Genomic DNA, 24,248 nt, shown 5'->3' with positions numbered 1-24,248 from the left:
GATAGATTTTTTCTATCGCTAATAACCATCGTTGATACTCTGTTTTCTCTAGTAGTGAACTAACTTCGAGTGAGTTGAGGTTCGACCGAGTAAAAAACACTATTTCAAGGTTTTTCTTAACTAAACTCGCTGGTCTACATATGGTTGGATTTGTATTTTGATGTTCTTTCAAGTAGTGTGAGTTTAGAAGGCCATATTAGGCCATACATCTTGTATTTTGGCTATAAGCTGTTGTAACTGTGGATTATGATGGGTTTACCATTGGAACTCGAAATTCGAGTTGTTTATTCAACAATAAGCTCTGTAAATTGTGCTATATGTTGGTAATACTTGGTAAAGGAAGTTATGTAAAAAAAAATATCAAAAGCCGAGCAGACTATGTGTCCAGATTGAACCAAATCGAAGTTGAACGTGAATGTGTGAGCCTGTGAGGATAACAATCTTGTAACATCAAATAAATGTTTGGTGACGAGTGAGGATTTAATTAATATCTATTTCAATAATAATAACGATGATATGTATTTTGTATTAGGACATCATTTTGCAAAAATAAACTAGCTTATAAACTAATTCATTTATTGGGTACACGTTTAGACGAACATATTATAAGCTAGCTTATTGAAACGTTACGTGAAATAACTTATGAGGAATTTTTTTTGTCACTTTTTCTAATTTTAATTCTCATTAATATTAATTATTATTTATTATCATTAATTACAAATAAATATTAATTGTGAATAAATAAAAATAAAAATCAATTAAATTTTAATTATACGTTAATATTAATTATTAATAATTACTATGAGCCATATCGATTATATTTATATTATCATTTTTAATTATTATTCAATATATTTGTTATCAAAAAACAAATATAATAATTCTAACAATGTTTATAACTAAGTTACATAAAAATTAAATTAATGCAGATTTTGTTTCACAGATAATAAAATTATATTAAATAATTTTAATAAAATATCTAATTTAATTATTAATTATAGTTTTTAAAAAATTACTAATTGATTAAGACATGTGAGGTTGACCAATTTTGTTTTTACTCATATTATAATTTAAAATTATAAATTAATGTAAATTTTTTCAAAAATCTGTTTTGAAATTCCAAAAGTTATAATATACAATATTCAATTTAAATCTCTTTTAATTAACATATTGTATTTTTATAGTTTTTCTTTATTGTTTATATTAATATATTATATAATAAAAATTTGTTTTAATTATATCATAAAATATTATAATCGCCTAATTTTTAAGATGTCTTTTTTGTTAAATTTTGATGACTATAATTAGTTTTTACCAAACAATTTATTCATCAATTAAGTTATCAGCTAGATGGTAAACATAACCTAATGAATTTTACAAATCAAAACCAATAACTTTGAAAAACCGATGGAAGAAATGTATATGTTTAGTATATTTACCCCGAAATCAATGACGCAGGGAGGGAAAAACGAGGTGAGTCACTATCATCATGGATGCCATCGGTTGACCCACCGTTTCTTCTCCGAAATAAATATTTTTTAAGTGACGACACAATCTAATTTTATATATTTGTATAGATTTTGTTTAAATACATTCAAATATGAGGAAAGTTTTCATAGTTAGGAAAATTGAGCTTCTGTCTAGAATTGTTAGACTATTCTATGATTATTATATTATTTTTATTCAATACAACAATTTCAAACCAACTTTTTATTTTTATAATTTATTAGAAAAGTACACGTACAATGCAGCGAGATAAATCTCGATTTTAATATTTAGTTTTTATTTTTTGTCTCTATCGATATAACACGATTTTATGTGGTTTTGAGAAAGCGATAATGTTTTTATTTTGGAATGAAATATAAATTTGAAGATTACATAAAAATTTGAAAAAATAAGTTGATATTAGTATCAAATTAACTATTTAATAGTTGTCGTTTTTTTGATGTATTTTTTTAATTCAATTTTTTATTATAATTTAATTTAGATTTAATAACAAAATAATTTATTTTTGGTTTAACAATATAATTTTTTATAAAGATAATAATAAACATTTTGTTATAACTCAACGGCTATCTTAATTATATTTTAGATTTTCTATATTTAAAATTAATGTTTATCTTGTATTTGATTATATTTATCTGCAGTTAGTTATACGAATTTAAAAATGGGGCTTTAATAAGTTGTACTTACGCAAAATTACTTGTAATCTTGAATTTTAAGTAATATGCATTAATAAACAGTACTTTATGCATAAAAAAAATTGTTTTTAAGAGTTTTTGTTAAATGCTTTATAATATAGTATAGATTAGATTTATTAAACACGTCATTTCTTAAGAGTTTAGCTACATACACATTTATTTATATCAAAATCAGGTCAAACCTTACAAGAAAAATATAAAAGGAAGTTTTGATCCTTTTTTTTAATTATATTTGTGTAATATCAACAATTTTCTGCTTATGTGTCACTTAAGCAATCACTTTGCCATTACCGTAATAGATGGTCGGGTTTGAATGATATGGAGTACTGGAGCTACATCTAAACATCGTTTTCTTATTTGGAAAAATCAAGGATCCATTTTCAGATTCAAAGTTATGTCTTGTTTGAAAATATTGAAGTAGTTGTGTATCAACTTGGCAACTTCAACTCATATATAATCATGTATAGATTAACTTAATTTGGTCCATAGTGGTTTGTCAATATTTTATATTTTCGTTCTTATAGTTTGTCTATTCTAATTTCGTTATCATAGTTCGTCATTTTGCTCGGTTTTATATCTCTTTCTAACGTATGTTAAACTTCCATTTGTTACGTGACAAACATTTTACTTTTTTTTTCATTTCCCTCCTATTTTCTTCCAAAATTTATTAATACATTATCGTATATGAAAATGAAATATACCATATTATATTATGACAATGGTATATATATATTTATATAATTCATGTTGTATTATGTACATGTGTATTTTTGTTTGTTCCAACCAAGAATATCTCAAGGTAATTTTTATTAGCTAGTGATTGATTGGTTTGGGCTTTGAGTTTTAAAGATTAAAAGTATTTGAAGGTCCTAGGTTCAAATCCAAGAAGGAATAAAAATCTCCTTGTGGCCACGGAGGTTCAGATTCGATAATTCCGGACTACCCGCAAAGTAGGTGGTCATCCTAAGATTAGTCGGTTCAAGAAGGAGGTTGGATTATTGTTTGAACTAAGAATATAAAAAAAGCACATCAGTCTCTAGCTAGGATAAGAAACTGTAAATTTTAGTCTTGTTTTTATCATTTGCAAAAGCAAAGAAAGATGATCTGATTTGGTGGAGATGAGAGAACAAAATATGGAACTTTTACCTGTTTTCTTGGAACCTTGATTTACCAAAGCAATATGAGGTGGATGATTTCAATGAATGCTTTTCCCTCCTTTACATAAATAAATATTTATTTAAATAAAATGGAATTTAAGGATATAAAATTAAATGAGTAGGTGGAAGATGATGGTTGGTGAACCTTGAAGACTGATGAGGAGGTTTCGTCTGAGATCAAGGCTTATCGATTGAAGGTGGTTGCCGTAGATGGGTTTCATGGCAGGGGATGGGGCTCACGCACAGGTGGTTTCGTGTTGGGCCAGGTTGAGCGGTTGAATGCATTTGAACAATCTAATCTAATGCTTGCGGTTTGGAAAATCTCAATCCAACTCAATTCAAACCGTATGGGTTGGCCATGTTGATATATAGAAATGAAGAACAAATTGAAAATATATGTACATGAAGAGAGTACGTAATGGTGTAATTATTTAATATACACATAACAGAGACTCAACAATCATATTAAATCCAATAAATAAAAGAATATCTAATTCATCAATTTAAGTTAGGTTGATAGGTGTGATAGCTTTTTTTAACATCCCTGGAAGGTTAGAGAAAAAGAGGGTATAATAATAAAATAATAATAATAATTTATATTTAATACTTATAATTATTTCATTTAGAGGATCCAATCTATAATTCTTATATAACCACATGGACGAAATCTGTAATTTACATTAAATTAAAAAAAAAGGTTAATTAAAACATTTAACACCTATGCATATCAAGATTTTGCAATTATCATTCATACAAATGCAATTTGTTTATATTTTTAGAACATCTCAAACAACTATATTATTTTAAAAATATTAAAGATTTTAGAAAAATTAGATCAACGGTTTCCACATGGATTCGCAAAGTCGTCTTAAAGCCATGTTTGCAATTAATATTAAACTCTTGTATTTATATTTTAATAAATGATTTGGACATGATTTTAATTTAAAAATCAATGTTTTCATATATAAAACCGATATAGGATCTATTAAATAGATTCCTTCTTATCTTTTCATTAATCTTAACCTTAAAATAAATAAATGATGCATATATTGTCGTAGTTAGTTATCCTTCACTATCATGATGAATCATTTTTTTTAGAATAATGTGAAGTAACGATAATTAAAATATTAAAAATAATTTTTAAGAGTTTTTATCAAATAATTTATAAAAAAAACATGATCTTACCATAGTTTATTTCAATTGGATTTATTATTTATTATAATTTTTTGTATTAGTATAATAAATGACAAAAATCGTCCTTGTGCTTTATTGAAAAATTGGTTTCATCCATTCACTTCATTTATTACATATGTTTTTGTCGTTTACATTTTGTCACCCCCAAAAGTCTACCGTAGGCATTTAGCCATTGTCGCAAGGAATTCTGATAGCCAACCTCTTACGGTTCAATCTATCATGCCCGACTACTGTGGAATTTGAAATCTAAGAGAAACATATAATGCCCCTGATTCCAACGACATGCATGCACTCCAGTATCTCCTTTTATATATTCGTTAATGACTGGAGCCTTAATAAGAAAATAATTTATATTTGGTTTAATAATATAACATTTTATAAAGATAATAATTAAGTATTCTGTTAGAACTCAATGATTATCCTAATTATATTTTAGATTTTTTATATTTAAAATGAGATGTTTATCCTGTATTTGATTATGTTTATCTGCAGTTGTAATGTACATTTAATGGTGGAAATCTCTTTTACGTTTCTCATTGATACCAAACCCTAATAATTTAACAAACTGTACTCTTAAAAAACTAAGAGATTCTATGAGAGAAATTCTGAATGTTTAGTGATAGGTATGTTATTTATTGAACCGTGTTTTTGCAAGTGACTTAGTAAGAGCATCAGCTAGTTGATCCTTGCCAGAAATATATGAAACACACAACTTTCTACTTTGGAGATTCTCACGAACAAAATGATAGTCAAAAGCTAGGTGCTTCATTTTTTTAGTGAAACTTAGGATTTTTTTTTAGTATATAATATTTATATAAGATAAATAGAATAAATAAACCCACACACTCTCCTCATCTTTGGTTAGGTTTGAACCATTGACCTTCTAGGAGGCGAAATACTCGCATACCGTTAGGCCAAAGGCCCTTTGGTAGTGAAACTTAGGATTGTCGACAACATATGTAGCTCCCAAATTATCACAATATATTACTGGTATGATGGGTAGATAGCCTAGCTCATGAAGTAGGTTTTGGACCCATAATACCCCTGCCATAGTTGCAGCAACAACTCGGTATTCGACTTCTGTCGATGAACGAGCAAGAGTGTGTTGCTTACGTAAACTCCAAGAAATAGGATTTCGACTCGAGTATAAACAATGTAGCTGGTCGTTGAAATGTAGCCATCTTTATTACCGGCCCAGGAAGCATCTGCGTAGGCATGGAGAGTGGTAGGAGAATCATGACGCAGTGGTAGACCTTGTGTAATTGTGTACACTACGTAGCGAAAGAGTCGTTTGAGATCCGCCCAATGTTCTTCAGTCGGCTTGTAAAAGAAACATCTAGTATGGTTAGAGATAAGTATTGTAGACTTCTCTCAGTTGCCATGTATCAGTTGGGCTGGCCAAAGGGGTTCCATTATATAGTGTTAGGGTAGAATGAGAAGCCATGGGTGTAGGAACAGTTTTGGCGGCTTCTATATGAGTATGTGTGAGGAGGTGTTGTATGTATTTATATTTGGGATCTCATCAGGTTCTTATCTAATCATATTCCGAGTATAAATATCGCTTTAATCTTCTCCTAAGATATGAGAGAGAGAGAGAGAAAATCTGCTCTCTTTCTCTGGACTATCACTTTCGGTTTCTAAGGTAGTAAGGTGCTTCTACGAATTTTCTGCCTCTACTTTGCATTAGATTAAACACTATAGTTGTTAGTGTTCAATAAATCTGCATCAAATCCTGGGGATAAGCGATTATGAGACTCACAAATCCTTTAAGGACAGGATACTTTTATCCATGCAGTTTCTTGATCTTCAGACACATTCCAGGTTGGTTTTAATTTTAGTATTGTATTTATTTTCATGTTCACACAAGTGAACAAGTCTGCTTTTATCAAATCTATCAACGAAGGGTGGATTTGATTGGTGCAGTTTTCAACCCGGTTATGGCGTACATCAATATATAAAAAGGATAGGTTTAGATCTTTAAAATAATGTTTCAATCATGAAATTCCTTAGAGATCAACAGATATCAACATATATATGTTACAAAGCTAGCTTAACCAATAACCATTACCTTCATTTGTGGAGGCTCAAAACCCCAACCAAGAATCAATATAGCTCTCTTCTCCATCATCACGAGTTCTGAACAACTCCAGAATTTCATCAACTGTGCTATCTTCAAGTTTAGCTGAGGTTTGCATCCACCCATTTAGATCTTTATCATGTAGAAAAGAGCTCAAACTTATGAGTGCTGATGGATGCCCACCAAATTTAGAAACAATATTTACCAAAAGCTTCTCGTAACCTTCTGCAGGTCTACGTGCACCAAATGCATGCCAACAAAAGAGCTCAATGGCCTCTTCCTGATTTAGCAGTCTCACATTATATATTACATTTATATTGTGAGCTTTTAGCAAATTTTTGTTTCTAGTTGTGATGATTATTCGACTCCCCTCGCCAAACCAGTCTTGTGATCCAGCTAACAACTTTAGGTGGTCAAGGTGATCGACATCATCAAGGACAATTAGAACACTAGTCGTAGATAACAAACTTTTCATCATGGATATTCCTTCATCTATGCTCCCTAACATCACTAATTTGTCTTGGTTTCAAAACTTCTGAGAGAATTTTTTCTTGTAATGTTTTCAGACCATGCATTCTTGATTCGCCACGAACATTTCCGACAAAGCAACAAGCTTTAAATTCATGACATATTTCATTATAAATAGCAGATGCGAGAGTAGACTTACCACTACCCCAGATCCCAAGTATTCCAACCATGCGAACACCACCAAACCCAACCTGTAGTTGTGATTTCAAATCTTGCATGCGAGTCTTCATTCCATTTTGGTCTGTATCCTCACTTGTGCTTGAGGAAGTCAATCTTTGTAAAACTGAGTTAACAATATTTTTTATTAGCTCTGACCTGCGTATTGCATATATAGGGTGATTAACTCCTATGCCATCAAGGACTTGACCCTCAACCATCAAACAGAGATTGTAGTACCTTCAATTCCTTTCTGAATAGAGTAATGATTTAGAAAAATATATGTAGAATGCAAAAGATTATGTCAAAGTTAACAAGAAAATTACTCATGGCTGTTGTTCACGAACCAACCGGGAATGTTACATGCATCAACTAGTGCTTTTCTCCATGATTCAATTTTCTTGACGTTTGTCATGTATCTACCTTCTTCGAATTCCTGATATTGTTTTCGTATGTACTGGGGTTCCACATGATAGAATATGGGCATAACAATTTGGCCTCTCTCATCCTTGCATTTCATAATAAGTGCAAGTTCTTCCAAGCACCAGGAAGATTTGGAATAGTTGTTAGAGAATATGATAACAGCAATTCGTGATTCTTCATTAGCCTTCAATTTTGATGGATTGATGTGTTCATGGCTCACAATCATTTCGTCATCCCTGTAAGTCTTGATTCCTTGTCGTGCAAGAGCATGATAGAGATGATCCACAAACCCATAGCGAGTGTCCACTCCTCTAAAACTAAGAAAAACATCATATCTCCATGATTGAGAGGAAGAAGCAGGAGTGGAGTCAGAAGATGAAGATGGAGATGGAGATGGAGATGGAGATGGAGATGGAGATGGCATTAATCTGCATGCATATAGATTTGTTTGGAATTAGTATATATAAAAGGACAAATGTACCTCAACAGACTATTCAAGTAACTGCAAAACCACTTAGCGAAAATAGCTGAATTGGACTTCTTTGTTAAATTAATTATTTTCTCCTAATCTGATATTATTCTCTGAATGATTAGCCTAAATCTTTAAACATGTTTTAGAATAAATACCCTGATTGTGTGATCCTGTTATCCTTGGAAGTTGAAAGTCCTTGTTGAAGAGCAGCATTCTGCCATAATCCACTGGATGCCTGCGGAAATGGAATAACTAATTGAAGTTCAATTAAGTGATTAATGGAAACTATATATAGATATTGCAAATTAAGCCAACTTACTGTTACTTGGTAATCCAAAGCTTCTTGTAGTCGTTTCACAATTTGACTCATTGTTGGCCGATCTTCTCTACGTGTCTCCAAGCATTGATAGGCAATGGCCGAAAAGATACCCAAAGAAGTTGGGTCATTTGTTTTTGTAAATCGAAATCAATGATCACATTGATAGTGCCCTTTGGGTAATGATTTCTAACCAATTTGAACAAAAACTCACCTTCATCACCATACCCTCTAACACGTGCTTGCCTTCCACACAAGACTTCAAACAATACAACCCCAAATGAATAAACATCAGATTTTTGTGTGAGATATTCTGGATCTATATATCCTATAGTCCCACAAGCAGTGGAGATAAGAAAGGTATATTGCACATTCGCTGGACCTATTTTGGACAACCCGAAATCCGAAATTTTGGCTTTCCAGTTCTCATCTAATAAGATGTTTGAGCTCTTCTGTTAAAAATAAGTTAGACATATGACAGTTACAATTATGGTAGTTTTTGTCTTGCAGTTATTTCTAACAGATACAACGTTTGATGAAAGGTTGTGTCTGTTCATCATGTATATATATGTTGGATAATACCCATTGTACATTGTGGAGTTGTTGGTGTTAATAAGAAATTACTGTTATAGCAAACTCCCTTCTTTATGCATGTGCAGAAACTGTTTAAAGTTTCTGCAGATTTCTTCTGTGTATCTCCAACAAAGTGGTATCAAAGCCTATGGAGAACTCTATGTTGAGGTCCAACATCATCATGAAGGTACTTCAACCCATGGGCAGCGTCTAAGCAAATCCGAAGACGTTGGATCCAATTCAGATCTTTGCTTTGTAAGACTTTGTCTAGGCTCCCATTACTTTCATGCTTATAAACAAGTATCTTCTCTCCGTCTTGGTCGCAAAACCCAACCAGTGATGCAAGGTTTTCATGTTTATAAGCAGAAAGCAGCGCAATCTCCATCATGAATTCATGTTGCCCTTGCCCACTGATGCGATGATCTAATCGCTTGACGGCGATGGTGCCATATTGCTCGGAATGGCCTTGGTACACGTTTCCAAATCCACCCTTTCCAATTAAGTTGTTTTCATCAAAGCTGTTGGTTGCCGATAATATAAGTGGGAGAGGAATCTGCAAGTGCTCCACTTCTCTCAGGGAAGCCATGATCGTTGGATTTATGGTGTAAATTTAGAAACAAGAAAAAAAAGGTTGCTACAATTTTCAAAACCTTTGGCAGGAGCTTATGTTGATGGAGTTTGATTTTAGGAGAGATGTAGGCTTTCTTTTTTCTGTAGTGGGTGAAGTAAAAGAGATGAGAGCAGGCCACTTTATACATATAACAAAATCAATTTTATTATTAAACTCACTCTCTCTTCCAAATCTACATGTCTGTTCATATCTCACCAACGAGAAATTATGATATATTGAATTTTTATTTATTTTAAATTTATTTAATTCATATTTATTTTTGTTTTTTTACTTGTATTCGTATGATTGATGAATATAAACGGAACATATGTATAAACATTTTGGGATAGGAAAAATGGTGCTGGTGATCTGTTTCCACCACTTACTGTTGTCTGCTACTGGATTCCATTCCATGTGTATTTTTGTTTTTTATTTGGTTGACGACAATCTACATGCCATTGCCAATATCTCATTAAAAGGAGTAAACTAATGATTTTTGAAAATTTTGGATCGGGTCTCTGAAATAAAATAATTATATGTGGTTTTACTTTTGTTACGAATTGCGTCCTTTATTCTTACTCTAATTTCAAAGGTGAGAGAATATGGCTTTAATTTCAAAGGCAAGAGCGAGAATGAGAATCAGAGCCACGGGCAAAGCTTGTGTAGGGAACAAGGTTTCCTTGGGCGGGAGCGTAAGGTAGAGGTGGCCGGATATAACGAGTTGGTTACGAGCGTAAGGTAGAGGTGGTTTAGTTGGAGAGCCAACATCAATATTCGATAGATCAAAGATCTCGACACATTTCAATAGATGGTATCTGTATTCCTTATGTTCCTTGTGCCAGAGGGAGCTTGTATATAGAAACAAGATACAATAAATGCATTTGGTAAAAGTTATATAGAGTTTTTCTGATGTCAGGAGCATAAATTTCAAGGCCTGTAAGATGAAATGAAAGCTCAAGAAGTTCAAAGTTTCAGTGAAGTAGAGACTTATCGAATATAGACCACCAACAAACGAGTCAAACTTAAATAAATCTGTTCAGATTCACCACTCTTGTGAACCAATGGATCATCATAAACAAATTTAAGGGTTAAGGATTATGCGTTAATGATACATGAATTCATCAAGACCATTACATGATCAATTGATCTCCAAAAGATGGTCATCTCCCGGTCTCATTTCTTGTTCAAAGTGTTGTACTTTATGCATACACAATTATTTATCTTGGATTCAATCGTAACTCGAACATATAGTAGTATGTATATTCTTTGAATGCATGAGACTGAAGTAGATAAAATACATTGACTTTGCCGTAGTTAGATCTCGTCTGCTACATTATTCCCACATATTCTTCGTCATGGTGATCTCCATTAAAAACAGTCATGCATGATTAGTTAATTGCGTAATCTTTTTGGTGACTCTAAAGTGAGTAGCTTTGGTCAATGTTTTCGATATCAAGACCCTTAAGCTCTATCACTGATTCCAGGTGTCCTTTTAGAGTATAAAGCTGCTTTAACCTGCAACCACAAATATGGAGTCTTTTTTAATTTATTTAACTAAATATCATCGTTTCTCAAAATATTTATGGTATTAACGTCCTTGGCTATATAATATAACTCAAGTTTCAAAATGATTTGAAAAACAAAATGACTTGAGATCACATGAGACCAGTTTGTTTTTGTGAGACACGTAAGACCACTTTTTTATACTTGAAACTTCACAGTAAAACATTGTGAAGGTAACATTTACAGTGTCTTTGCTGTGAAGGTTCGGCTTTTTTTTTATCTTCACAACATTTTTCTGTGAACTTTCAAGTGTAAAAAAGTGGTCTCACGAGTCTCACGTGAACCCAACCCAAACAAAATATCATCCCTAACAAAGCAGCGAAAAAAAGAATATCCATTTTTAATGACCCTCCTAGGAGGTCAATGATTCAAACCTTACCGAAAGTGAGGATGGTATGTGAGTTTATTTGTTCTATTTACCGTCGTAAATATTATACACTTTAAAAAAAACTTGAAGAAAACATTAATTAAAATAAATAGCCTAAATCTTTAATCATCTGTAAGAATGAATACCTTGGTTTAAGATCGTTTATCACGAAAACTGAAGGTCCTTGGTCACGAAGAGAAGTTGAAAGTCCTTCGTGAACAGCATCATCGTGGCATACTCCCCTTGATGCATCGTCGCATAATTCACTTGATCCCTATCAGAAAACAAACAGATTAAAAGATTATATACAAGAATGAGGAATACAGATTCCAGAATCGGTTATGTTAACTGTTTATGATTCTCTGAATCTTTATAAGAAACAATAAAATGAGATCTGAAAGTTAATTAACTGTATAGTATAGTGTCACATATCGGTTATACTTGGACCAATTCGCCTCTGTATATGTCGGAACCTCTTTTCTCCTCTCATCTCAAATGGGTTCTTTCTGATAGTAGTAAATCTGAAGGTTCCACATATTCTCACAAGAACAGAAAATGATCGATGAAAATGCAAAAAGAACTTACTACAAGTTGGTAATCCAAAGCTTTTTGTAGCTGTTCCACAATCTGACTCATTGTTGGGCGATCTTCCCTACATTTCTTCAAACATTGATAGGCAATGGTCGAAAATGTACTCAAGGAAGCTGGGTTCATTTGTTTTCGAAGATCCGAATCAATGATTTCATCTAATGTACCATTTTCGTAATGATTTTGGGCCAATATACATAAAAAATGACGCTTATCCTCAAACTCTACAGCACGTGCTAGCCTTCCACATAAGACTTCAAACAACACAACCCCAAAAGAATAAACATCGGATTTTTGTGTGAGAACACCATAAGTCAAGTATTCCGGATCAATATATCCTATTGTGCCACAAGCATTGGAGATAAGAAAGGTAACCGGCACATTGGCAGGACCTATTTTGGACAACCCAAAATCCGAAATCTTCGCTTTCCAATTCTCGTCCAACAGGATGTTTGAGCTCTTGATGTCACGATGTAGAACTCTATGGTGTTGTCCAACATCATCATGAAGGTACTTCAACCCATGGGCAGCGTCTAAGCAAATCCGAAGACGTTGGATCCAATTCAGATCTTTGCTTTGTAAAACTTTGTCTAGGCTCCCATTACTCTCATGCTTATAAACAAGTATCTTTTCGTCATCTTGGTCGCAAAATCCGACAAGTGATGCAAGGTTTTCGTGTTTATAAGCAGAAAGCAATGAAATCTCCATCATGAATTCATGTTGGCCTTGCCCGCTGCCGTGATACAATCGTTTGACGGCGATGGTGCCATATTGGTCGGATTGGCCTTGGTACACCTTCCCAAATCCACCTGTTGCGATGAAATTCTTTTCATCGAAGTTGTCGGTTGCCAATAATATGTGCGGGAGAGGAATCTTTAAGTGCTCCACTTCTCTAAGGTAAGACATGATCTTTCGATTTATGATCAAATCGATATTATGGAGCAAAATAAATAGTGTTGTTTTTGTCAACATCAACATGAAAGCCATTGTTGGCCCAGACTCCACCACCCATTATTTCTTTGGTGGGGACACTTTACGTGTCATTATTTCGTAAGGAATAATAAAAAATTCCAAGAAATGGTCTTTGTGCAAACCCATCTAAGATAATATACTACCATGTTTAGAGTCCGTTTATAAAACGCTTATCGGGTCATTTATCTTATTTGGTGAACATGACAAGGATCAAGGATCTTTCCTTAACAGGCATGCCAACAGCCGAGGTTCTAATCCGGTAAGTGGGGCAAGACTCTAACCGTTAGCGATTATCGAGTAAGAGAAGCTTATAAACAATCCATTTTGATGACCAAGAATATTACCCCACAAGGTAAGTAAAAGTGATCCTCTTATCGATAAACTCTTATCGATAAATGCTTATTTGATAAGCATTTGATAACAGCCATTTACATGTACATGATTTTCAAATGATGAAGTTGATAACTTTGTTTCATCAATATTTTAAATGGTGGATGAAATGTCCTTTTCTCTCTCCTTAGTATTGGTTCGTTTATTTGACTTTTTGATGAAATTTTCTCCTATTTTTCTGATCTCTATCTTAATTGTCAAAATTTCTTTTATACTTCTTTTCTACCGATTTCAAATCAATAGCTAAAATCATATTTAGGGGTTGTTTACTAAACGCTTATCAGGTTAGGTCATTTTACTTTATCAGATAAACATGACAGGAATTGAGAACCTTACGGAGTAAGAACTATGACAAGGACCGAGTCTTACCCGGTAAGTGAGAGTAACAACACTTGCCCGGTAAGCGCTTATCGGATAAATTGTTGCATATTATGCCGTTTTAATGGACTAATCTTACCCAATAAGTTAAGGGAAAGTGTTGACTCTTACGGTAAGCATCTTGTAAATGGCCCCTTAGATTCTAATCCATACTTATCCTATCATATAGACACACACATATAATATATGTTGCAAAGCTAGCTTAACCATTACCTTCATTGGTGAGGCTCAAAACCGCAACCAAGAATCAATATCTCTCTGTATTCCATCATCACCAGTTTTGAACAGCTCCACAATCTCATGATCTGGGATATCTTTTAGTCTAGCTGAGGTACGCATCCATTTACTCATATATGCACCACGTAGAGAAGAGCCCAAACTTATAAGTGCTGATGGATTCCCATCAAATTTAGAAACCATATTTACTGAAACCTTCTCATAACCTTCTACAGGTCTATTTGCACCAAATGCATGCCAACTGAACACCTCAAGAGCCTCCTCCTCGTTTAACAGTTTCATATCATATACTACCATATTTATCTTGAGAGCGTTTAGCAAATTTTTGTTTCTGGTGGTGATAATTATTCAACTCCCCTGACCAAACCAGTTTGGTGATCCGGTTAACATCTTTAGGTGGTCAAGGTGATCGACATCATCAAGGATAATTAATACACGAGTACTAGAAAATATAGTTTTCATCATGGATATTCCTTCTTCAATGCTCCCTAACACCACTTTTCTTGGTTTCAAAACATCTGAGAGAATTTTCTCTTGCAATGTTTTCAAACCATGCATTCTTGATTCGGCACGAAAATTTTCGACAAAGCAGCAACCTTCAAATTCATGACTTACTTTGTGATGAATAGCAGATGCGAGAGTAGACTTACCAGTACCCCAAGTCCCACATATTCCAACCATGCGAACACCATCAGACCCAACTTGTAGGTGTGATTCCAAATCTTGCATGCGAGTCATTCCTCTAATAATTCCACATGCTTTATTACTCGACATTAACTTTGAGCGAAGCAATCTAGGCGAAATGGTGTCAACAATACTTTTGATGACTATCGTCCTGCAGCATGTTGCATGGCATGCATGCCATACATAGGATAATTAGCTCATATTCACACAAAAAGTAGTTTATGCCATGAAGTACTTGGCACTTCACTATCAATCAAAAGCATAAACTACTTCTCTTTTAGAACAAAACACAAGCACAAACTTAAATTTTACATTAGAACCCAACTTGACAAACAAAATCAATACTAGACAACTACTTTATGACTATGATCATAATATTCCGAAAATAGGCCTCAACATTTCCCAACAACCTGTCCAAATAAGAATAATAGAGAAAAAAACAAACAAGAATTTACGTGAAAGACTCATGCCGGACAAAACCAAATTAAGGCGTCTGAAAGAAAAATCTACTAAGCAAAAAATTGTGTGATTGCAATCATATGTACAGTTCTAATATCTCAAGCCACCCACAATTACACCCGCACTCTCCAAAATTTCAACTATAAGAGCATCCCTATAGAAACTTTTAAGATGAAAAAACTAATTAATGAAAATCTTAACACCTATTGGATGAGTTTTTTCACCATTTGTTATTTTTCTAAATAAAAATGCAATGATAATGACATGCAATTCGCTTTTAATTTCCGGTTACGATTAATTTTGCTAAATTTTGTTATTAACAAATTTATTTAGTTTATGCGGAAACGTGCAAAGCCATATTGTCAATCATAGGGTTTATTATATCCTACATCTAAGATTAGGCAATCCAGGGTGAATTTGCGTTAACCCAACATAAACGAGATTTTATTGGATTTTATGCTTAAAAAAATGCATACAAGACAATCGTATTAATTACAAAGCATAAATGAGCATGCATAAAGAGACCGTATCAAAATTTAATTTGAAAATTACCAACTTGTAAAATCAATAATTTTGTTGAGATGAAAGGAGTAAAGAGAAAAAATATACATCAATGCACAAATTAGGTCAGAGTTAACAGAAAAATTACCTGGTGTCGTTACTTGTAATAAAACCAGAAACTGAAGTTGCATCCATCAGTGCATTAATCCATGATTCAACTTTGCTTATGTTGGACTTGTGGATAGTAAATGCTTCTCCGAATTCCCCACTTTGTTCACGGACCTCCATGGGCTGCACCTTTAAGTATATGGGTATAACGAGTTTCCGTTTCCCTCTAACATATGCAAGTTCATTCAAGCACCGAGATGAACTGGCATAGTTCTTGGAAAATATGATGAGGACAATCTGTGATTCTCTTATGGCTTTGAAGTGCGAAAGAGTGATGATGGATTCATCCCCGTCAAGTGTCTTGTCATCCATGTAATAGTAAATCCCTTTTTGTCGAAGAGCCAAGTATAGATGATCCACAAAAGTATCGTCTGCGTCTGGTTCTCCAAAACTGATAAAAACATCATAAGTCCATAATGGAGAAGCAGTGACGTGAGTGGAGCGAGAAGGCGACGAGGATGTTGATCTGTAGATTTGTTTGCAATTAGTATAAAAGCATCAATCTATGTATTCAAAAAGACATATATAACTCAATATACGATTGAAATGAACCAAATAATTGAGGAAATTCCATAACAAAAAGCTAAGAACAATTCAGCTAATGCTAAAATCGTTGGTTTTTTATCGAAACAATAGATATATACCAAAGAGAAATTACAATCCGTTCAAATTTTATGGTAAAATTTATAAACGACTAACGTAACAGATAATTCATCTATAACAATCATACGAGTCTAAATACAAAAAAGTTAGAAGTTTGTTACATATTTTTGTTTATTATATATTTTTTATATATAGCAATATAATTAGAAAGACAAATTATTATTATTTATTAATTTATTTCCAGTAGAGTGTTCCAAATTCATGTTTCATGCTAAATATTTCTACAAACTACTGCTTATAAATACCCTGATTGTGTCATGTTGTCCTTGGAAGTTGAAGGTCCTTGTTGAAGAGCAGAACCAGGCCATCCACTTGCTGCCTATGGAAAAACAAACAAATAAATGGAACAATAAAGTTAAACAAAAAAGTGATTAATGGAAACTACAACCTACAACATCACAATTGAAATAAAGACAACTTACTGCTAGTTGGTAATTCAAAGCCTTTTGTAGTTGTTCCACAATTTGACTCATTGTTGGGCGATCTTCTCTACGTTTCATCAAGCATTTGTAGGCAATTGCTGAAAATCTACTTAAGGAAACTGAGTCTATCTGTTTTTGTAGATTATAATCAATGATAGCTTTTAATGTGCCCTTTTCATAATGATGTTTGACCAATTTATACAAGACTTGACTTTCATCTTGATACTGTACACCATGGGCTAGCCTTCCACACAAGACTTCAAACAATACAACCCCAAAAGAAAAAACATCAGATTTTTGTGAGAGAACACCGGTTTTTACGTATTCTGGATCAACATATCCTATTGTGCCACAAGCTTTGGAGATAAGAAAGGTAAATGGCACATTTGCAGGACCTATTTTGGACAACCCAAAATCCGAAATCTTGGCTTTCCAATTATCATCCAATAGGATGTTTGAGCTCTTGATATCACGATGGATGACTCTATATTGAGGTCCAACATCATCATGAAGGTACTTCAACCCATGGGCAGCGTCTAAGCAAATCCGAAGACGCTGGATCCAGTTCAGATCTTTGCTATGTAAAAGTTTGTCGAGACTCCCATTGCTTTCATGCTTGTAAACAAGTATCTTCTCGTCGTCTTGGTCGCCTTCCAGTGGCCATGAGGCAACTTGAACTGATGACCTCTTGGGAGCAAACCCAAGGTCTTACCAGTTGAATTACCCCTCAAGTTATATTTATCTATACTTGAAAGAAAGAAGCAACAGTTTGTGTGCTTGTTGGAGCTATTAAGCATCTTAAACTATTCCCATTCCATTTTTCAGCTGGAAACAGAACTTATAAACAGCTATCTCCCAAATAATTTCCAACAGACAATGTAACTTGGTTGGAAATCAGCTGTTTGAACAATAACTTGAATTTTCTATATGTGATTGGATAGCAATGAAGCTCATGGGAGGATATTACCACAAATGATGAACTAAAAAGGACTAATGGATTTGGATAAACATTAATTAGATGAAAGCCACTTAAAATGAGAATTTTCATGCTTTCGTATTAATGAGGCAGGTTTGAACACTTGTCCGTGTACATGTTTTCAAACAAACATATTGCCTCTGATTGTGAACATCACATCAACTAGACAATGGAGCATCATGCATTCCCTCGCATGTCTCGTTGAGTTACCTTGAAATTATAATTGTTCGTCTAACTTCAACATCCACTCAAAAAGTTAACCAGGTCTAGCTCTAGTCTGGGATCTGACGTTACTCACAACAATATCATTTCTCATTTTCTTATCGTCTCAATTACTTGGTACAACTTGACATCTTGGTGAACGCGTTGACGGATGATCTCACAATAAGTAGAGATTGGAAAAACAACATCAAATAGAACTAAAAACTGAGAACTAGAACCTACTTTTCTAATATCATTCTTCAACAAATGATTGAGGTTGGTTCAATGGAGCTTCCCATTCCCCTACGGCCCTACCCAATGCTAATACATTAAAGGTCCTAGACTTTGGAGTTGTTTGTGTGGAATCCAATGCTTCATATAATAGGATCCATCCGATTCTTATATAATCTCAATTACTTGATACAACATTAGACCCCACAAAAGTTCTAACTTCACAATAAGAGCAAAAATCTCAACACCGCCATTTGGCGATAGGCCACACATAAGTTATTTGTGGTTTATATATTTCTCATATTCCTTGTGCCGGAGGGAGCTTGTTTATAGAAAGAAGATATGTGAACTATAGAAAATACACACATGTGGACCAACGATCAATTGTAAAAACTATATCTATATGATGGCATGAGCAACAAATATAGGGCACCCCATAAGGTGATGTCAGGAGCATAAATTTCAAGCCTGATAATATGAAATGAAGCTCAGCATGTTCAATGATCAACTAATAAATCCACTACCAACTCCATTCCATTTAAGTTCCCAAACATACCCTTTGAGATCCATGTTCACCATACATCAACATTCGGTGAACCAATGAACTAATATACACCACAGTTTGTAGTGTTTCTAGAAAGACTTGAACTGTTCCTATGATTCTGTTTAAGGCCGTACAGAGTTTTGTATTGTTTGCAGAAATACCAGAAACCTATCTCTTTCACAAATACTGGGAATGAAATAAATTTTGCATATACTTCCTCAAATACTTGTGTCTTCGGAAACTAACACCACATTGCTCACAAACATTCACCTTCTCCCCTTCCCTTTTCTCCCCTTATCCATCACCTTATTCTTCCTTAATTTCATGCTACATAACACAAAGTTTACTTTTACAAATCAGACCTTTAAACACAAGAAATTATGTTAATTATGTTTATCAAAGGTACGACCAATTTCATTCTAAGAAACATAAAGTTACAATTTGCTACCATAGAACAGTTTCAGTTAGAATTGTATAACTTATGCTTCTTTGAAAATCAAAATAATAAACGCACACATTTATATTAAGACTTCATTCTAATCACATTAAAGAACGTTTATGCCTATGGATACTAAATATTTCATGTACACTTATGTAATTGTATGAATAAACAAATCAAAATCAGAGTGCATTTATATACTTCACTTCATAGATGTGGTGTACCTGCAGTACCTTCAAGTCCTCCACCTCTTCCCAAACCTAGCTGGACACATCCCATGATATTCAACAATTATCTGTTGTATTCGGCGATTGTCTTCATTTCAGAAGGTTTGTTGATCAAAATTAACTATTCTAGACTAAACATATTACCATGGACCACACATATGGTGGTTTTCATTCAATTTAAGTACATCAAGTTTTATGAACATACACATAGTCAATATACTTGGGATATATCAAGTAAAAATTTCCTTTAATTTAAGACAGAGAGAGATAACAATAACCTGCACATCAAACATTTTTCTCCTTGTTGTCCATTCAGATTGAAATTCTTCATTATCTGCAAACTGCAAGATCATAAATGATCAAAGTAGTAAATACTTCTTTACCCTTCATGAGTTGTTTTTGCTTTAACTTCCATAGATTAGCTTCGAATTCCAAGAATTCGAAGACCAGAAACAAATAGAAACTGAACAAAGACAATGCAAATTGCATGAAAAAGGAAAGAAGTACATATGTGACATATAAAGTACCTGTATATTGTATAATCATATACTAATGTAAAATCTCCATTAAAGACTACGGCTATGAAAGATAAAATCAGAAACTAACAGCCCGCAAAATTTCCTAATCTTGATGCCGATGACGATGAATCTTTAAACGCAAACGATGGACATGATATAATCCAAAAGACACCATTTCAAAGAAATAAAAAGAATCATTGGGAACACAATGGGCAATCCGAGCAGTTGCCCCAATAACCAAAACTATTGACCCGTTAACAGATATTACCCGACCCATCTTCTGGATTGAAAGACCAGGGTTAAGAACAAGAAACCCCTAACTTCCAACTGGTTTGATGGAATGAAATAGATTGGGGGATTTTGCATTCTAATTTCATGTTCAGTTTGATGTATTGTACGGATCTAAAGTCTTTTAAAAAATAGGATTTTGATATCTATCGGGATTTTGTATGATCGTATGAAATAAGGGTTTGGAAAAGAAAAGGAAAAATGTATAAAATAGTAATTTATTTTTATAAATTTTTTTATTATAGCATTGTATTTTCAGTTTTTTTTATTACAGCAATATATTTTTAAATTATTTTTTATTAGGACATTGTACTTTGAAAAATTTACCCATTATAGCATTAGGTAACCTTTTGATTTAAATTTACTCATTATATTAAGTTTCAATGCCACCTCATTGTCCACGTAGGCTGTCCACAAGTACTATATTGATGTAACTTTCTTACTACATCATGTACTTTCAAAATTATTTTATTATAGCATCTACTAGTTCTTATTAAACATTGTATTTTTAGTTTTAATATTTAGATATTTTACATGTTATTTAATAAATGTATTAAATAAATTTAAAAATTATAAATTATTCATTAATATACCAATATCAATAAAACTAGTAGAACATAACTTATTTCACTAATATTTTTCAAAAAATATGTGTTTTTTGGAAAAAAAAATTGTTTTTTTTTTACCAAAAAAATATTATCTTTTAAAGAATATATTATATTTGTTCAAAAACTTTTTACTTAACGTATAAATATATTAAATTAATTAGATTTTTTTTTTAATTATTTATTAATATAACAATATTAAAAAATTGTAGATCACAATTTATTTCATTAACATTTTAAAGAGAACTTTAAAAGATATGTATTTATTTGAACAACATAAAATAGGAAAAGTTACTTTTTTTACAAACAAAATATATCTCAAAAATAATGTTTTATATTTATTTAATAAATATTTTACTCTAAGAATATTTAATTTGCATGCAACTTAATAAGAAAAAGTAAAAAAAATTAAATATTGTTTTAGATCATAGCAATGAAAAATGAAAATTACTAATAATAATTTGAAATATATTTTTATTTTAATTTTAGTTAAGTCATCAAAATGATGTGTCATCCTCATCATTTCATTAAAGTCACACAAGCAAAAAAGTCAGAGGGTTAACCGGTTTAAAGGGTAATAGGTTACACATTGCTATTATGGGTAGATTTTTTAAAGTACAATGTCTTAATAAAAAATAATTTGAAAATACATTGATGTAATAAAGAAAAACAAAAGTAGAATGCTATAATAAGAAAATTTATGAAAGTATGTTGTTATTTCATGCATTTAACCCGTTTGGAAAATGTTAAAAACATTTGTTTTATAATAATCGATTAATAAAAATGTAATCTAATTATTTTTATAATTTTTTTTATAAATAACTGATTTCATTTTCGTCCTAAATCCTACAAACCAATTACGTCAATGATTTAAATCTAAATAACTCCAAATTCAAATCCCTTAAAAATAATCCTACAAATCAAATGGACTCTAGCCGTAACTCTCCAAGTACAAGAGGGTTTTTTTACTGAGATGACCCATTTCTTTTTGAGAATCTTCTTGTATTTATACTGTGCAGGTAGTCCCCATGACCAAAGGTTTTTTTTTATAAAATCGATACCGTGAGAACCTTCATTATTCTTGATTGGATCTTGATTCCAAGCATAGTCGATTATGTATGTGTTGTTGTTGTTCATGTCTCAAAGCAATGGAATCTAAACTTCGATAATACGCAAAGTGTTTAAAATACAAATGAAAATTGACATGGATCGGCTTCTTTTAACCCAAAACCCGGCCACTGACATCGAATGCAAGCTCAAAATCTAGTCACTAAACTTGCTTATGATCTAGGAGCGAACTCAAAGGCTACTTCCCTAACCTCCACATGTTGTATGTTTACTAAGGGGTCGTTTACCAAACACTTACCTGGTAAGTGTTTACTGGTAAAATTTAAACTATTATTTACTTACCGGATAAGATCTTAGTCCACCAAACGACATCGTATGCAACAATTTATCCGGTAAACGCTTATGGTGGTAAGAGCCGTTGCCCTCACTTACCGGATAAGACTCTTGGTCGTTGTCTCGTTCTCACCGGATAAGATTATTGATCATTATCATATTCATCCGGTAAGATGATGTGACTTGGTAAGCATTTGGTAAAGGGGGCTGAAATCAAACACTTTTCATTTTCTTTAAACATAATATTTTTTAAAAATATTTAATTAAATGTATTTAATTGTTTATTAACTATTATTACATGATATTAAGTGTAATTCAGGAATGTCCAAATGTTACATTTTTTAAAATAATTAATTAAAAAAATTGAACCTTTGTTTTAACAAGTATATAGACTTGATTTTATACCTTACAAAAATAATCATGCATGAATCTTTAATGTTTGAATCATATTGATTTCTCGGTCTTTTTAAACTTGTATGAAAACTCAAATATTATATCCTTGATCTGTCGAACATCAAGGTTAAAAAACCGCAAACATTGATTATTAATTTAAATTAAACATTTAACAAAAATGTTTTTTTAAGTATATAATATTTATATACGTCAAATGCAATAAATAAATTCAGAAACCCTCTTTATCTTCCATGAGGTTTGAACTTCTTACCTCCTAGAAAGCCAAAAAGCTCACATTCCGTTAGGTCAAATGGTCACTTGACAAAAATGTTAGATAGTGAGTGTTTTTTATACATACATATGTACATACGAATCATATTTTGTTCCTCGAAAAATGGTCATGACACCATAAAAAGTTAAATACGTATATAGAGACATTGGTTCGGTTTATAAATATAACAAGACACAGTTAAAAAATTATATCTGATTTTTGGTTGTTATATTTTGATGACTTATTAGGTACACATCATGTAGGATTACTTGTTGTAGATAAGAGTGAACTACGATTTTCTCGATGTTTATAATGATCTGTCCCTAATATTTAAAAACTGCTTTTTTTCGTCCTTGTTTCCGTTTTACTTCCATTTCCGTCCCCCGTCCAAGTCCATTAAGGATGAGAGTTAAAAAATTCAAAAAAGTGATTTTAGTAAATTACATATTTGGTCCTTATGATATACAGAGTTTTAAAAATTTATCCTTAAATTTCATTTATTACACGAGTAAACTATAAATTTTGTCGTGTGGGTTATACTAAAAATTTTTGGTTAATTAATAAAAAATAAAATTTAAATGAAATATGGAATAGTGAGAGTAAGTGCATTTAGGTGCCGTTTACCAAATGCTTACTCGGATAAGTGTTTACTAAGTCACTTTACTTTACCGGATTAATATGACAAGAACTAAAAATCTTACCCGGTAAGAGCGAAGGCAAGAATCGAGAATCTTACCCGGTAAGTGAGGACGAGTACTCTTACCATGGTTAGCGCTTACCGGGATAAATTGTTGCATACGATGTGTTTTATTGAATAAAATCTTACCCGGTAAGTAAACAATAGTATTAAATTTTACCGATAAATGCTTATCGGGTAAGTGTTTAAGTAAACGGCCTATTAATTAATAAAAAAATAATGGGCTGATATAAACTAAATCCAATTCTTTTTCTCGAATTCTATTAAATATTTTTAGATGGTAATTTAAAAAAAATAAAAAGCTTAAATAAATCAATAAATAAAAGTTATTAATTTTAAGAGATTTCGATCTAAAACT

At 32.4% G+C, this 24,248-nt stretch overlaps 4 protein-coding genes across 4 annotated transcripts; all 4 read right to left on the bottom strand.

The window, feature by feature from the left end:
• Window positions 1-6,636: 6,636 nt before the first annotated feature.
• On the bottom strand, window positions 6,637-7,137 carry LOC112524304 (TMV resistance protein N-like). Its single transcript, XM_025134075.1, has one exon. It carries the CDS (start codon window positions 7,135-7,137, stop codon window positions 6,637-6,639), a length of 501 nt encoding a protein of 166 aa, XP_024989843.1.
• Window positions 7,138-7,635: 498 nt separating this feature from the next.
• Window positions 7,636-8,578, bottom strand: LOC112524303 (TMV resistance protein N-like). The gene is made up of 3 exons (XM_025134074.1): window positions 8,528-8,578; window positions 8,364-8,443; window positions 7,636-8,053 (listed from the first exon to the last, which is right to left on the bottom strand). The coding sequence occupies exons 1-3, from the start codon at window positions 8,576-8,578 to the stop codon at window positions 7,636-7,638; spliced, it is 549 nt and encodes a 182-aa protein (XP_024989842.1).
• A 658-nt stretch (window positions 8,579-9,236) lies between these two features.
• LOC112524300 (probable receptor-like protein kinase At5g59700) lies at window positions 9,237-9,683 on the bottom strand. The gene has a single exon (XM_025134073.1). The coding sequence runs from the start codon at window positions 9,681-9,683 to the stop codon at window positions 9,237-9,239; it is 447 nt and encodes a 148-aa protein (XP_024989841.1).
• A 1,154-nt stretch (window positions 9,684-10,837) lies between these two features.
• Window positions 10,838-19,769, bottom strand: LOC112524299 (probable LRR receptor-like serine/threonine-protein kinase At4g29180). The gene is made up of 7 exons (XM_025134070.1): window positions 19,715-19,769; window positions 17,100-17,806; window positions 16,923-16,996; window positions 15,995-16,480; window positions 14,853-15,037; window positions 11,784-11,911; window positions 10,838-11,222 (listed from the first exon to the last, which is right to left on the bottom strand). The coding sequence occupies exons 1-6, from the start codon at window positions 19,767-19,769 to the stop codon at window positions 11,901-11,903; spliced, it is 1,518 nt and encodes a 505-aa protein (XP_024989838.1). The 3' UTR covers window positions 10,838-11,222; window positions 11,784-11,900.
• Window positions 19,770-24,248: the final 4,479 nt, after the last annotated feature.

This window comes from Cynara cardunculus, assembly GCF_001531365.2.
Source record: "Cynara cardunculus var. scolymus isolate 2C chromosome LG 13, CcrdV1, whole genome shotgun sequence".
NCBI lineage: Eukaryota > Viridiplantae > Streptophyta > Magnoliopsida > Asterales > Asteraceae > Cynara > Cynara cardunculus.
The sequence above is the reverse complement of the archived record's forward strand: the minus strand, read 5'-3'. Positions and strand labels throughout refer to the sequence as shown.